This window comes from Myotis lucifugus, unplaced genomic scaffold (genome assembly GCF_000147115.1).
Source record: "Myotis lucifugus unplaced genomic scaffold, Myoluc2.0 scaffold_16, whole genome shotgun sequence".
In the NCBI taxonomy this organism is placed as follows: Eukaryota; Metazoa; Chordata; class Mammalia; order Chiroptera; family Vespertilionidae; genus Myotis; species Myotis lucifugus.
In genome coordinates this window covers 13,531,002-13,547,106 of record NW_005871064.1, presented here as the reverse complement: position 1 = coordinate 13,547,106, position 16,105 = coordinate 13,531,002, and the positions used below count along the sequence as shown (strand labels likewise).

At 45.0% G+C, this 16,105-nt stretch overlaps 1 protein-coding gene across 4 annotated transcripts in view; it reads left to right on the top strand.

The window, feature by feature from the left end:
- Positions 1-16,105, top strand: part of CHD6 (chromodomain helicase DNA binding protein 6) — a 170,202-nt gene that overhangs the window by 116,742 nt on the left and 37,355 nt on the right. For all 4 annotated transcript variants that reach the window (XM_023750885.1, XM_006085187.3, XM_023750887.1 and 1 more), the window contains 7 exons: positions 170-280; positions 2,173-2,375; positions 3,086-3,285; positions 3,986-4,145; positions 9,383-9,472; positions 12,107-12,210; positions 14,375-14,504. In XM_023750885.1, coding sequence (XP_023606653.1) covers positions 170-280; positions 2,173-2,375; positions 3,086-3,285; positions 3,986-4,145; positions 9,383-9,472; positions 12,107-12,210; positions 14,375-14,504 — 998 coding nt within the window. The remainder of the gene's footprint in view (positions 1-169; positions 281-2,172; positions 2,376-3,085; positions 3,286-3,985; positions 4,146-9,382; positions 9,473-12,106; positions 12,211-14,374; positions 14,505-16,105) is intronic.

The following is a 16,105-nucleotide window of genomic DNA, read 5'->3' as shown; positions in this document are numbered from 1 at the left end:
AAATGATTCTGTAGGTTGAAATTGTAATTTCCTGAACCAGTCTTTTAAAAGAGAAGAAGAAGAATGGCTTTGAGGCTCTGTTTGAGTTTCTGATACATTAAAAGAACCAGGTGTTTATTAATCTGTATTGTGTTCAGGCACAGCTTATTGATGCTTGTCTTCTTCACAGGCTAGCTTTGTGGCTTCAGGAAACAGAACAGATATTTCCTTAGATGACCCAAATTTTTGGCAGAAATGGGCTAAAATAGCTGAACTGGATACTGAAGCAAAGAATGAAAAGGTACAGCATATTTTATTCCATTGAACATTTCACTGTGTCTTAAGGACCATAAATTCCCACACAGTTCAAGTCATTATTTACTCCTGAGCCCTAATTCTTAAATGAGATGGTAGATGTAATATACTTAAAACATGCTTAGCTTCGTAAACATTAACTGTTAGAATTTAAAATGACCTATGGGACATACTGGGCACCTGAGAAATCAAGGCAGTTAGAACTGGAACTGGCCGAATAGGTCAAGTTTAGTCCTCTGGCCCAAGCCAACATCCCAATCTTGGTATGTGACCATTTTACCTCTTTTTCACCATTCCTATGAAAGAAACATGAATATTGAGAAGAAGGGAAAAGCACGATAAGTAAAGTTTGTTGGCTTCACTTCCTTTCTTTCAGTATCTTGAATTTTTCTATTTCTATACATAAGAGAGAGAATGGTCTTGAAATAAAGACAGAGTTTGAGCACTGCCTCTGCCCCTGACTGTGTGCCTTTGGGCAAGGTACTTGACCTCACTGAAACCAGTTGGAAAGGAGGTGGGGATAGCACTCATGACTATAACTGCCTAGCCCAGTGATGGCAAACCTATGACACGCATGTCAGAGGTGACACGCGAACTCATTTTTTTGGTTGATTTTTCTTTGTTAAATGGCATTTAAATATATAAAATAAATATCAAAAATATAAATCTTTGTTTTACTATGGTTGCAAATATCAAAAAATTTCTATATGTGACACGGCACCAGAGTTAAGTCAGGGTTTTTCAAAACGCTGACACGCTGAGCTCAAAAGGTTCGCCATCACTGGCCTAGCCCCTTGTGAGGCACCCCACGCCCTAAGTGTTAGCTCCCCCTCCCTCCGCCTCAGACCCTATCGCCTCACTGCAGGATGAGCATACATCCCTTTTTACCTGTCTTCCCAGGTGAGTATTGAACTCTTGTGAACCCACAAGCCCCAGAGACAGTTCCTGCAGATATCCAGCTGATTCAGTAGCCAGCACCCAGCCTTAGCGCTTCTTCTGTAGGATCACCAGAGGTTGTTTAATTCAACTCTTTTCCAAATAGGAAGATTGTGCAGTCCTTTAGTAACCTGTGTTTTACAGTTGCACAGTCAAGAAGTTACTCAGTGTGCAGGGAAGTTGGCAAAGGGGGGGTGGGGAGGCGGAGAAAGGGTTCTTGCCCTGTGGACAGTAAGAAGCAGTTGGAGCAGGTGGGAAGTAAGGTGATTGAAGCGGGGATGACACTAGAAATTTACCTGGGCTACACAGGGGAGCATTCAGGAGCTTAGCTGCCTTTGGGGGGAGATGTAAGGGGAAGGAGTGTGACGCGTGAAATGATGGAGAGAAGAGAAGAGGCAGTGGTTGTGGCCAGGGGAGCCACCAGAATGAGAGGGTCCTGAGCTAGGAATAATGTTTTTGGTGAAAGACAAAAGGTTAGTATTTAGTGCCAGTGGAAGGCAAAAAATGGAACAGCTGGAATATGTATTTGTCTTGAGAAAGTTGCTGAGCAGATGGAATTCTCCAACTGGTCCAGTCTCCAGAACGCAGCCTACCTCTGCATGCTGGGCAGAACGGCTGGGGTGCACCACTCCGTCTTTCTTGGCAAGAGCAGACTGTCACTGTGGGCACTGGGGGGCCTTGCCTATCCGTACTGTTAGAATGACTGCAGAGGCAGCAGATGGTGGCGGATGACACGTCAACTTCAGCCAGTCCCAGAGAATCCCCACTGCTAGTCGTGGACACAGCAGGTGTGCTGGGGACAGCCTTTCCTGCTGGAGGATGAGACCAGGGTATGGTTCTTTCCCAAATGTGTCTTGAGGAATGTCAACAGGATATGCTTGTGCATTGTGATGGGGAAGAGAGAAGCAGGGCTTTCTCCCCAGTAGTCCTCTCTGTTTCTAGGAAAGCTTAGTGCTCGACCGGCCTCGTGTGAGAAAGCAAACCAAACACTACAACTCCTTTGAGGAGGATGAGCTCATGGAGTTTTCAGAGTTGGACAGTGACTCTGATGAAAGGCCCACGAGGTCCAGGCGCCTCAATGATAAAACCAGGCGCTACCTCCGAGCCGAATGCTTCCGGGTCGAGAAGAACCTGCTCATCTTTGGGTGGGTATTGACTTTGCCTATTTGTTGTTGGTGTTGGTCCCTGAGATTTGTCCAGTGTGTCTCTCCAGTCACCTCTGGAGTTATGGGCTGATGCAGGCTCGGTTAGAGCAAGAGAGAACTGTGCTTTCTGCCCATGACCCCCCACCACCACCACCACTACCACCACCCCAGTCACTGTACGCTCTGCTGCTCTATTGTAGATGTGCCATGACTTCTCATATGCTTGTCGCAGTGAATCTCTGCTACTAATTTGCTGCCTGGTACTGATTTCCTGCCTTTCCGCCCCCGCCCCCCCCCCCCACAAAGGATATATAAGGAGTCATTGCAGCAGATGTTCCCGTTAAAGCATGATTCGTGCAGGGCTCTGGCTTTGATCGAAATAGAAGGTTTACCTTCTGGGAGCTCACCATTGCTTTTGAATACTGCAGCTGGACTCCTTTAATTCCAAATTTTTATTTCGTGATCCAAATATTTTTGTCCCTCTCTTCTTAATCTAGTGACCATTATAAAGCTCTCAGTGGCCAGGTCCCCTTAGTGACATTTGGTTTGCTACAACATGCAGGCCTCCAGGGCCTCCCAGGACAAGGCCCTTGGACCAGTTAATAGACCCAACAGAGGATGAGAAGCTTTCTTGGCCCCTCTTTGTCCTGCAGTGTTGAGGGCCTGCATGGCCCTCACTCCCCCCAACAGCCTTCTCTATTTCCACTCAGCTGGGGCCGGTGGAAGGACATCCTGACTCATGGGCGATTCAAGTGGCATCTGAACGAAAAGGACATGGAGATGATTTGCCGTGCCCTGCTGGTGTACTGTGTCAAGCATTACAAGGGGGACGAGAAGATCAAGAGCTTCATTTGGGAGCTTATCACACCTACCAAAGATGGGCAGGCCCAGACCCTCCAGAACCACTCAGGTGAGGTGGCCTGAGAAGCACAACTCTTCCACTTGCAGCCCTCTTCCCATGTTGGTCCATGTTGCTGTGCTTTGGGGACTTCTCTCTCTCAGGTCTGTTTCAGAATGTTACCTGTGGGAAAGGGTGATGATTCTTTCAGTTCCCCCTCAGAGTTATCCCGAGCTACTGTGATGTTTTGTTTAAGTACTTTGGGCCCTCCAAAGTTTGCCTTGTGCCAGTCCTGCCCATTTACTTGAGCATCACAGGGCTTCCTCTTCCGATGAGACTCATACCATGTGCTCCATGGTTTGTCTTTTGCGTTTCACAATGTTATCTCCCTCCACCTCTGTCTGTGCCTTTCCTTGTGCTCTGCTTCTCCTTCCTGTGCTTGGCCATAGCTCACCTTCAGGTTTCAGATCAACTTCCTTTTCCCTGGCTGTGTTGTAAGTTCCCAGAGTGCACAGGTTATGGTACACCTTTCTTGATCCTCATGGGGTACTTGGTAAATTTTTACTTCCTGACTGAACGGTCCTGAACGGTTACTAAGTTTGGGACCAGACACATCTCTTCACCACCATCAATCACTATTTGGTGGATGAAGGAGTGGGGTCTGTTGTCCAGAGCCACCACACACAGCCTGGCTGCCTATTTGCAGTCCCAGCCCAGCTCTCATGCCCATGTTTATGCTGCCTTATCTCATTGACCAGCCTTTCTGTTTCAGGGTTGTCTGCTCCAGTCCCCAGAGGGAGGAAGGGGAAGAAGACAAAGAACCAGCTTCTGCTCCCAGAGTTAAAGAATGCAGACTGGCTGGCCACCTGCAACCCCGAGGTGGTCTTGCATGATGATGGCTACAAGAAACATCTCAAACAACACTGCAACAAGTGGGTGGACCTCCCCCTACCCCTCTCCTACTGGTAGCTCCACTCACTGTCCAGGTTCTTGGGACCCCTGCAGGAGCACGTGATGTTCCTGTACTGCCATGCAAGGTTTGGAAAAGCAAGATATGGGTCTAAGCTGGGTCAGGATTCACTAGCTTTAAAGCCTCTCTGATCTCTTCTTCACAAAACCTAACCTTTCTGCTAGTGCAGTTTTTACCCCAGAAGGTGTTTTTTTGCCATAACTCCAAATCCAATTAAGACCCTGGTGATTTCACTGTCCTTTTATTTGCCGCCCTCTGCGCGGAGATCACATTAACTTGCGCAGAAGACCAATCTAGTTGCCACCACTTGCAGTCCCTCATGTCAAGTTGCTTCCTCTTCTCAGTTTCTGTTGCCATTCGTGGCCTCCAGGTATTTGATAGACATGCATCTGAATACTATAAGATAGTATTCTTATATCCCTGAGCTGACAGCTAGGTGGGGTAGGGAGAGACGGAGGAAAAAATGATAGATAATGAAACTCTGTTTGTATGAAGTTTGGTTTTGAGGAGTTAAAGCACCCAGCCACTGAAACATTGATATGCTTACACATGGAAATTGCATCACTATATAGTGTATCTATTAGAATTAAAAGGACCCTTGGAACCCATCTAATCCAGCTTCCTAGGTCATGCAAGAATTATATCCCTGGCATTCCTGGTAGGCAGCGAGAGGGCCTCTGCTTACACATCTCTTATTATAAAGAGTTTAGGACCTTATGAATTAAGAGGTTTTGCTAGCTTTTCCCTTATTCCCTATAACATCAACCTAATGGTTTTATAGTTGTTTGGGGGTTGGTTTTTTTGTTTGTTTGTTTTTTCTTTAACAGATGAAGTCTAGTCCTTTCCCTTCATTCTTCCAAATATTTGAAGATAGGTCTCATGCCCAATACTGTAACAAAAACTGTACACAAAAGTACAAAGCTCTTTAGGGATAGTAGATCTCAGTCTCAGACTTCAAGGTCACATGCCGTAGATAATGGAGCCTGATTGGTGCAGGACTCACTACTGTGGTTGATGTGACTGAATGAGAGTCACCGTGTGGGACACAGAAAGAGGAGGCTGGCTAAGCAAGAGGACCTGTTGATGGCAGTGCTTATGCAACAGACTGACTAAGGCAGTGATGGCGAACCTGTGACACGCGTGTCAGAGGTGACACACGAACTCATTTTTTTGGTTGATTTTTCTTTGTTAAATGGCATTTAAATATATAAAATAAATATCAAAAATATAAGTCTTTGTTTTACTATGGTTGCAAATATCAAAAAATTTCTATATGTGACACGGCACCAGAGTTAAGTTAGGGTTTTTCAAAATGCTGACACGCCGAGCTCAAAAGGTTCGCCATCACTGAACTAAGGACTATATTGTAAATAAATATTAAGCAACCATTGTTTCTTGAACAAGTTAGACATGATAAAAATAAGGTATTTGGTGAGAAAATTTAATGTGGCAATAATTTGCAAGATGGAGAAGTTAAACCTAGAACTGAATAGCCAACTAGAAGGGTTCTGTCATAGTTTAAGTATTGATCATAAGGACTTAGATTAGGGTGCTAACTAGAATTGGGAAGAAAAAGTTAAGTAGGTGACACATGACTAAAGAAGAATCCATAGTGTGTGATGAGGAGTACAAAAAGCAGCTAACTCCATGACGATAAGCCTTGACGGAATGAGAATCGCTATGTTCACTAAGAGATGAAGAGCAAAACGAAGGGCTCAGGTTTTGTCTTGTTAAGTTAGAGCAGCAACATTTGGCTGTTCCACCTACCGCTACAGATGTGGGTCTGGAGCACTAAAAACAGGCTGAGCTGGAGAGGTTGACACAGAACTTCCCTGTACACCTGAAGAGATGATTGCAGTGTCCTGACAGGGTGTCTTCCAGCCTTTGCTGAGCCTTCGGACTTACGGGAGTTTGCCATTTCTCAGCAAGGCTCATTTAATTACCAGATGACTCTAATTAATTGTCCTTCTGTATATGAAATCTAAACTCTGCTGCCTTGAAACTTCTACCCTTTGATCTTGAGTCCTGATTCTATCCTCAGATGCAGTGGAAAACAGGCAGAATTTCTTCAGCATAAATGACCATGAGCTCTAGATTGTGGGCTCTCATATATTAACAAATATACTGCCACCCGATATCAGATAAGGGTTAAGACAAGCTCTGGGGTCAGGACTGCCTGGATTTAAATCCCGGCCCCGTGGCTGACCAGCAGGTGAATTCTTTAATCTCTGTGTGTCTTTTCTTCACCTAGAAAATGAGATTAACACTAGTACCTACCTGTTAGTATTGTTATGAGGATTAAAATGAGCTAATACATGCTGGCACACAGTAAGTACTAAGTACTCAACACATTGTTTCTTATTAGTGGTATAGTATTTAGGGACATGAAATTGTCATCTAAAGAACTTTGAAATGTTAAAAATCAGCTGCTTCAAATCTAACCTGTAAGAAGTCAGGACAGTGGTTAGTCATTCAGGGTGGGGGTAGTGACTGGAAGGGGATACGGGGGTGCCTGTTGGAGAAATAAATGTTGTGCTTCCTGATCTGGTTACTACATGCACATGTGTGATCACTTTGTCAAAATCTCACCAAGCTTTAAGCTTATGCAAAGGGCACTTTTGGGAAGTATATTTCATATTAACAAAATGTTTTGGGATGTGTGTGTGTGTGTGTGTGTGTGTGTGTGTGTGTGTGTGTGTGTTTTAAGAAAGAGATGCGGCCCTGGCCGGGTAGTTCTGTTGGTTAGAGCATCATCCTGATACGGCAGGGTTTCGGGTTCAATCTCCAATCAGGGCACATACAAGAATCAAGCAATGATTGCATAAATAAGTGGAACAACAAATTGATGTTTCTCTCTGTGTGTCTTTCTTTCTCTCTCAAATCAATAAGTAAAAAATTTAAATAAAAGAAGAGAGATGAAAGAAAAAGCAATACTGGCACTGAAATATTAATGGGTTTTGTTTGAGTTCAGATGCCAACTGGGATTATCATCTCATTCTGGGAGGAGATGGCTCTCTAAGAGGAGTTGTCCATCTGTTCACTGAATTGATTTGCTTCTCATATGGAGACAAAGTGAACACTGTTGGCTTTAAATTCTTTTCTCTTGTGCGATAGGTACTGCTACATATTAACACTTTGGCTTCACTTTAGAGAAGTAGGAACAGTTCTCTGTGTCCTACATCTTCAGGAAAGCCTTGCTCTCACTGAGCTAAATCTAAGCAGGCAGGAATTCTATACCTCAGACACCCTTGTTCTGGTTCTTGCTAAGGAGGTTGTCGGCTGCTGCCAGCAAGATGGAAGGATCAGCGATCGTTGTAAATTCTTAGAGTACTTATTCTCTGAACTTTTTAAAAACAAAACCAAAAAAACCCTCAAAATTATTTGAGTTGATTGACAGCCGAGGTAAGGAATGGCATACCAGAAAACTTAGGGTTCTTTATGATCTAAAAGTTCACTTTGTGTATTGCTACCTACAACTTGAGCTACAGTGGCACTTTCTATCTGCATCTAAGAAATTATGCTTCTTAGAAGCCTCAACCCATTATTAACATCTTTGGAATAGTTAATACATATATGTGTTAAACAATTTTTTCAAAAGTAGGATTTCCTCCAACCTCCAATTCCCCTATTTCCTCTCCAAAGGCAACCACTGTTAACCTAATTCTTCCAGACAGAGGTACTCTGCACATGAATTAGCACAGGTGAATGTACAGCCTCCTTTGTCTTCCCTAAAATAGCACACATCTAACATACTGTTTATGCTGTCTTTCTTTTTTTTAACAACTTATGTAGAGATCAGTTTCTATATCAGTATATATAAATGGGCTTTTATTTTTAACTAGAGGCTCAGTGCACAAAATTCATGCGGGGGGGGGGGGTGGGGGGGAAGTGTCCCTCAGCCTGTCCTGCACCCTCTTGCAATCCGGGACCGCTGGCTCTTATCAGTTTCTATATCAGTATATATAAATGGGCTTTTATTTTTAACTAGAGGCCCGGTGCATGAAATTTATGCATGGGGTGGGGTGTCCCTCAGCCCGGCCTGCACCCTCTTGCAATCCAGGACCACTGGCTCCTAACTGCTCACCTGCCTGATTGCCCTTAACCAATTGCCTGCCTGCCTGATCACCCCTAACTGCTCACTTGCCTGCCTGCCTGATCGCCCCTAACCGCTCACCTGCCTGCCTGATCACCTCTAACTGCCTCTGCCTCGGCCCCTCGCTGCCATGGCTTCATTGGGAAGGACATCTGGAATGATGTCCAGAAGGTCGTTTGGCTGCCCAGTCTAATTAGTATATTACACTTTTTTATTATAGATAGCTAGCCTTTACTCTTGGCTAGTATTGGCAAGTTACGGGTACTCTTCTATACCTCTTTGCAGCTTAGCCATGAATATGAAGCATTTTCTGGAACATGGTTGGCTTCTCTGTGCCCACCCTTACTTTTACCATTTTTGCATCAGTGAGCCTTTCCCTCTCTTGACCCCACTGTCACCCTCTGAGCTCTGATTCTTTCTTGGTTGGTGTCATTTTACAGTTAGACTGCTGTGGGCTCCTCCAGAACAGGGTGAAATTGTTTACTTCCGTTATGTACCTCACAGTACCCAGCATGGTGCATGGCACACAGTGCTGCCCAGCAGATACTTCCTTGATTGCCTTGTCTCAACCATGTTTGGTGTATTCCCCATGGGGCTGGAGTGTGGTCCTTGCAGAATCACAGTGAAAGACGTTACTCTCTGATAGTATTGCCACGAATGGGACTTTAAAAGGTTCATTTAATCATGTACAAGTGGAACTGTTTGAAAGCAGTGCCATTCACCATGACTCACTCTTCAATAAACTGGTTACCAGCCTCTTGGAAGGCAGCTCTGCCAAAGATACCATTGAGGCCATAGAAAAGGAGTGATGAGAACTCTTTTAGGGACCAAGAGGAACTGTTTCTGCTGTCCCCCTCGCCCCACATGGCTCACAAGGGTGACTTAGAGATGACTGATGAAATGCATTTTCTTGTGTAAAATGGGATGATCACAGTAATGTCTGCCATTGGTACCTAGTGGTTTGTTTTTCTAGTGCTTTTTCATATGTTACTTCATTTCACTAATGACATGGGAATGCCCAGAATTTCTCTGTCAATTGGGGGTGGCAGTTCCTAGGCAGCTTCTGGGTTCTAATGTGTTTGCATTAATATGTTCACCTTTCATAGGGTACTTTTGCGAGTTCGGATGCTCTACTACCTAAAAGCAGAAATACTGGGAGAAGCAGCTGATAAAGCATTTGAAGGAACTCCTGCCAGGTAAAATGAGTCAATCCTGCCTCTCTGAGGTAAAGAGTTGCTATAATGCCTTTTCCTGGAAATGGGCCAATGTGTCCATGTTCCCACCTCACCCATCAGTTACTTAGTTGAGAGAGCAGGTAGGTGGAGTAAGGACAGTTCAAGGAGAAAACACTTTCTTAGAAACACAGCTTTCAGTAAGGTTTTAAGTTAGTGTTTTTGTCTTAACAGTTTTGCAAAATCTCTTTCATTTCTCTTCCTTAATCATTGTAGAATGAGTGTTAATTACTTTCATATGCTTGATCTGATGGGTATACACCAGAAGTTTTACTCGGAATCCCATTCTTGGCCTTTGAGTGCTTCTCCTTTATTTGCTAATCCTGTCACCTCTGACCTGTTTGATTTCTTGCACCTTGGTTTTGTGAAGTAGTGTTTCTGAAGCTGTAGAATTCTGTGGGAACCTCCCGAGATTTGGGGGAATAAGGCTGTCAGCTCCCAGCTCCCACTTGATGAGCTGTCAGATGGTCACAGTTCGTAGGTGGGATCACCAGGCAGCCCCCTTCCCCTGCCCCACACGTGCAGTTGGCTCCAGCCCTGTGCTATGCCCATCATTTCCAGAAGTCACCAGTAGGGTTGGTATTTGAACTTTGCCTTGAGATGACCTGGGGCTATGGTTTCTTCTTTTTCTTCCTTTCCATTGGGCAATGCTAGTGTTTAGTAATCGTAGCAGCACTGAAGAAAGAGAAGGATGAAGGACATTGACAGCCCTGTTCACGGGCAGTTTGCCATCCAGAGCAATCATCACAGTGACTATGGTTACTTGGTAGGCTTTCTGTAGTTACTGTAGTTACTTTTAGAAGGAATAGGGAAGTTGAGTGTTTGGTAAAAAAGGTTCAATTTTTGAGTCATATAGATGCAGCAGAATTCAACCGATCGTTTGTATTAGGTGTTCCATGCCACAGGTAATCTATCTGAACTTCCTCATCCCCATCATTGCTTTTGTAGACATGTAGATAGATGGGAGCTAGGCAGAACGTGGAGAGTGCCAGTCCATTCACCACACTTTTTCCTCCTCTCCTCTGCTTTCCTCAATCCTGGCTCTCCCTCGTCCTATTCAGGTGTAATGTCTTATTGTAGAGATTGCCATAAGGAATACATAAAAGTTCATCCCAGAAAAATTGTTCAGCCCATGGCACCACACAGGCAGAGCAGTGGGCCCTGCAGGGGAGCCAGATAGAGGGAGCTGCCTAGAAAGGTGGGGCTGGGGACACCATCCTCACAGGGGAGCTGGGCCTGGCAAGGGCATCAGCCCTGTGTCACAGTAAAATGAGCCTGATGCAATAAGAAACTTCAAATGCAGCAGAGGAACCATCCAGGAGCTGAAAGGTGGGAGAGGAGCCATGCAGGTAGAAGTTCTCTCCCAGCGCAGGACAAATGAAGACAGTGAGCTGAGGATCCATGTGAGCTCTCAGAACGTGGACAGAACCTCAGAGAGGGGTTGATGGTACAGGCCTGCTAATCCCCTCATGTCTACTCCCTAGGTCACAGTGGTCGGCAAACCTCGACTTGCGAGCCACATGCAGCTCTTTGGCCCCTTGAGTGTGGCTCTTCCACAAAATACCGGCTGTTCCACAAAATACTGACTTCTGCACATGGGCCATGAAGTTTCAGTCGCACTGTACATGCGCGCCCGCACGTGGTATTTTGTGGAAGAGCCACACTCAAGGGGCCAAAGAGCCACATGTGGCTCGCAAGCCGCAGTTTGCCGACCACGGCCTAGGACATGTCATTGTTATTACTTTGGCCAGGAGCAGTGCAATTTGTGGTCATTTTTGACCCTACAGAGCATTAGCAGACCACTGCCACCTATTGTGGCCCATGTCCTCTGAAGGGCTCTCTTCATATCCCTGCATGTTCCAAAGCACATCATCTTGTGTTTGAATCCAGCTTGAGATCTCTACATGATTTGGAAACTCATCTTCTCAGCATTTGATCATGTATAAATTCAACCATTTAAGCGGTGTTCTACCTTCAGTGAATGGTATATAGATGGATTTTACTGTGGTTCTCAATTGAAGGTGCACATCAGAACTACCTCGTGCGTGTAGATCCTAAGGCTCCACTCTAGACCGACAGTGAGTTCTCCACAATGTTTGCCAGTCAGTCTAGGGTGGAGCCTGGGAGTCAAGTATAGTGGGGCCTTGACTTACGAGTTTAATTCGTTCCGTGACGGAGCTCGTAACTCAGATTACTCGTATGTCAAATCTTAAAGTGAACGAGTGAGACACGTGATGCTGGCCTGATGTGGCGTTCACTGTGACGTTCGCTGAGCCAACTAGTGGTGGGGTATCTGAAGCTGGCTCATAACCTGAATTTTAGCTCGCAACTCAAAGGAAAAAATCGGCCGAGAGATGGCTCGTATCTCGAAAAACTCGTTAGTCGGGACACTCGTAAGTCAAGGCCCCACTGTACACATGCAGAGATAGCTCACTGGGAAAGCCCTGTAAGGAACCTTGGCCCACAATTCCTGCATCCTGTTACTTCGTGTCTAAGCCTGCAACTAGGATGTGGCTTAATACCAGGGTTCGGCCAGTAGCTCTGACGTTGTTTTCTGTCTGTTGAAGGAACTCTGAGTCCATGCCCTTCCTTCCACAGGGAGCTGGAAGTGCCTCTGCCTGACATCGACTACGTGGAGATTCCAGTGGACTGGTGGGATGCTGAGGCCGACAAGTCCCTTCTGATTGGCGTATTCAAACATGGTGTGTATTTCAGTGTTTCCCCCTTTCCTGAAAACTCCACAGTCCTATTGCACGTCTGTCTTAGAAAGTAGAGCCTTACCTCTGTCCTCTCAGAATTTCAACCAGAGGAATGTGGAGTCATGAAATTACAGTGGATGTTAGTATCAGTGAGGAACTTCAAGAGAGTGAGTTGGCCATAAAGACCTTGTATCTTCCCCACCTAGCCTGTCTGTATGCTTGGGCCGGGACTGCCTCACACTCATTTATTCCTATTGTCCCAATATCTGGCCTAGTGTCTGGCACGTGGTAGTTGGGGAAAATGTTAAGGTTTTAGCATTTCATATGTATATAGAATTCTAAGGTCATTCCAGATATCCTACACATTTCTAGTTTGCCCTACTGGGTATAAAAATTTGAGAATAGAAGATGGCATGGGCATCTTTCTTTTTAATGTGGTAAGCAAGAGACTAAAAGATACTGAGAAGCATTTCATAAACATCTACCATCTAATTCCTTATTTAGACAAGGGGAATGCCATCAAAACAACTGATGTGGAGGGTTGTTTGAATATTAACTAGGACAATATAGGTAAACTGCCTAGAACAGTGCTTGGTACGTAATAGATGCTTGGCGTTATTTCACTGTTGCTTATTACTCTGCCTTTGGAAAGTAAACTAACACATGCCTTATGAGTAGGATTCTTCAATACTTACAGGCCATAACCAGTTGCATTTCCTCCTTATCTGCGGATTTCATGTTCACCGGTTCAGCCAAATGCGGATCAGAAATATTTCCCAAAAATAGTCCCAGAAAGTTCCAAAAAGCAAACTTTGAATTTGCCATATGCCAAACATTACACTGAATCCATGTGACTGGAGTGCTGGGTAGGGATACCCTCTGTAGTCTCTATGCAAATACAGGTTTTATGCAAATAAAGTGCCATTTTATGTAAGGACTTAAGCATCTTTGGATTTTGGTATCCTCGGGGGCATCCTGGAACCAATCCTCCCTGGATACTGAGGGATGACTGTGCATATTTTAATGAGGAATTCCCTCAAAACTTGGATTCTGGTGTTACCAGAGCAGGCTTCAGGAGGTCCAGTGCTGCTGAGAGCTCTTTGTCAAACCACTGGGTTAGGCTGGAACAGTGCTACCACAGGACTTCCTGTGATTATGGAAATGCCTTTTCTGTGCTGGAAGTCAGCTATGGAGGAGCCCCATATGGCTGTTGGGCACTGGAAATGTGACTAATACAACTGTATTTTTTATGTAATTGTAATTAAAATAGCCACATGTGGCTCCTCTTTTGGACAGTACAGGGCTGGAACTCAGCTCTGAAGAGAGAAGAGAAGCATGTGACCTCCCTGTTAAGCACAAGGGTCCACAGTGTAACTGAAACTTGGTCTAATCTAATTTTGGAAAGAATCCAGAAGTAGACCAGCTGCTGCAGGCAACCACATGAGAGTCCATTGACCGTGTCTTCAGTGGTGGCTGTGGAGCACATTGCCAACTCCCTGATGGAGCCAATGTGCTGTCAGGAGGACACACCTGCAGCCCCAGCAGTGTGGCAGGCAGATGCACGTGCTTCCTCTCCCTCCCCCACCCAAGACACTCACCACAGACATGCGGAATGCTGAGGTGAATTATAGCTGAACCTGAAAGAAATGAAGGAAAGCCCCAAATGAAGAGGTCACTCCAGATATCCTACACATTACAGCCAGAGCTGCAAGCTCAGGAGCCGATAGGACAACAGACCAGGCGGTCTGGGTGTTTAATACCCACACTGAAAGAGGAAGCAAGCCCCTCCAGGGAAGGAGGGCAAGAAATGGCTCTCTGACTGGCCCAGAGAAGCAGTGCTGGAAGTGAGATAAGACCAGATGGAAGATAGAATGAGATTGACATCTAAGGAGTGAAATAAGATATTCCAGGCAAATACTAACAACCAAAACAAACACCTGCTATGGCAGTCGCTAAGCTTTCATTTTTGGCCTAGCACTACTCAGAGGTGTCTACTTTAGCTCAAGGTTCTTCCCAGATAGGAAATCTTAAAGGATCCAGTTAATCTTCAATAAATATTTTTGTTTTGCTTTTACTTAATAAGGGAAACAACATTACCATCTAGAGCCCAGGGCAGATTGTGTGAGCTCTGACATGACTTCTGACGTTTCTCATTACTCCTGATCAGGGTATGAGCGGTACAATGCCATGCGAGCAGACCCTGCACTTTGTTTCCTGGAGAAAGTTGGGATGCCAGATGAGAAGTCCCTTTCTGCAGAACAGGGTGTTACGGATGGGACCTCAGACATTCCTGAAAGGTGAGAAGCTGCATAGACCAACTGTGCCATAACTAACGTGTCATGCCACAAATCTATGACCCCTTCCACCCATGTCCAGCACACTCAGTCTCCTCCTCACAGTGTGGCATCTCCCTTAGCCTTGCCATGCTGGAGCGGCCTTCTAGAATGGCCGCTTTGGTTCCATCCTGTTACACCTCAGGCCTTTTCTTTGACTTCTAAGCACTTTGAACCAAGTACTGATTCCTGTCCTACATGGGCTCCCTAAGCTGCTCATCATCCTCATCGCTTACCTGGTCAGAGGATTCTTGAGGAAGAATTCAGACTTCTCCTACCTGGCAGAAAGCTAAGAAGAGGCACAACGAGTACAGGCTTCCTGCCCTCGGCATTCCTCAGATGAAATTCCAGCATTATTTAAGGATTGCATGGTCTGTGACTAAGGTGGATTTAGGAGCCACACTGCTTGACAGCCATGGTATATAAGCCTTATCCCTGGGTATGCAAAAAAAGTACGGAGGTATCCTCTTTGGCTGAATTTTACTGTTGGCATAACCTCCAAATGTATAAGTTTATAGGAAAGCTAAGTAACCAAAAACTAGTTCTCCAAAATACATGTGTATACATTTAAAATAACATAACATATATGTCTTACTTTGTGTTGGTGAGCTTTTGACCTGATCTTCTCCCCAAAGTGGCAGATATGCTTTTCATTGCCTAGGGCTGTGGCCAAGCCTGGACATGAGGGTGTGGCTCTGCGTGGAGCCCTTCACTATCTGCTGTGGTGGAGAAAAGAGTGAAATGCATTTTCCATTTGTTCTTAGCTCCTGATTAACATTTTAGCTACCATAACATTCCCTATCCATGGGTGTTTCCTCTAGCAGAAAGTAGATGCAGTCAGAGAGATGTTAACAAATGCCCAGGTGACCAGTGTGGCTCTTAGATTCACTGGGTCTGGGAAAACATTGCCTGAGTGAGTGAGGTACCTGGATGTGGCATGAGGTTCATTTTCTTATGGGCTGGTTGTTCTTTATGTGGTTAAGCAGTGAAGGTATCCTACATACCTATCAGAATGGCCCAATTAAAAAATAGTGACAGTACAAAAGCTAGTGGGGATGAGGACACATTGCTGGTGGAAATGTAAAATGGTATAGCCATTCTGGAAAAGCAGTTTGGTAGTTTATTAAAAAAACTAAACATGTAACTACCATATTATCCTTATGCCTCCAGGATCTGAGCAGCAAAGATAAGAATATTTGAGACAGGAATACTTCAAAGGCAGTTTTAAAAGGAATGATGAAAAACAGATAGACACCAGCAGTAGTTAAGCTCACAAGAGAGAAGACATTAGGCAGCTAACCTAGAGGCAAGTGATTGGTGGTACAGGGGGCAAAATGTCCTTTCTTGGAAGTGTCGGCAGAGCTTCCTTTCGAAGCAGTGACTGCTGCCAAGAGTGAGTGATTCTGTGTGAAGATCATCCTATTGTGATACAGGGGTCGGCACATCAGGACTGGCTCAGTTTGCACAGCCTTCAGTCTCTAGTCTTCTTTTATCAAAGCCTCATATCCAGATAACCCTGGGTGGGTTATGATAGAATCATTGTTGAATAGCTGGCCTCTTACTTG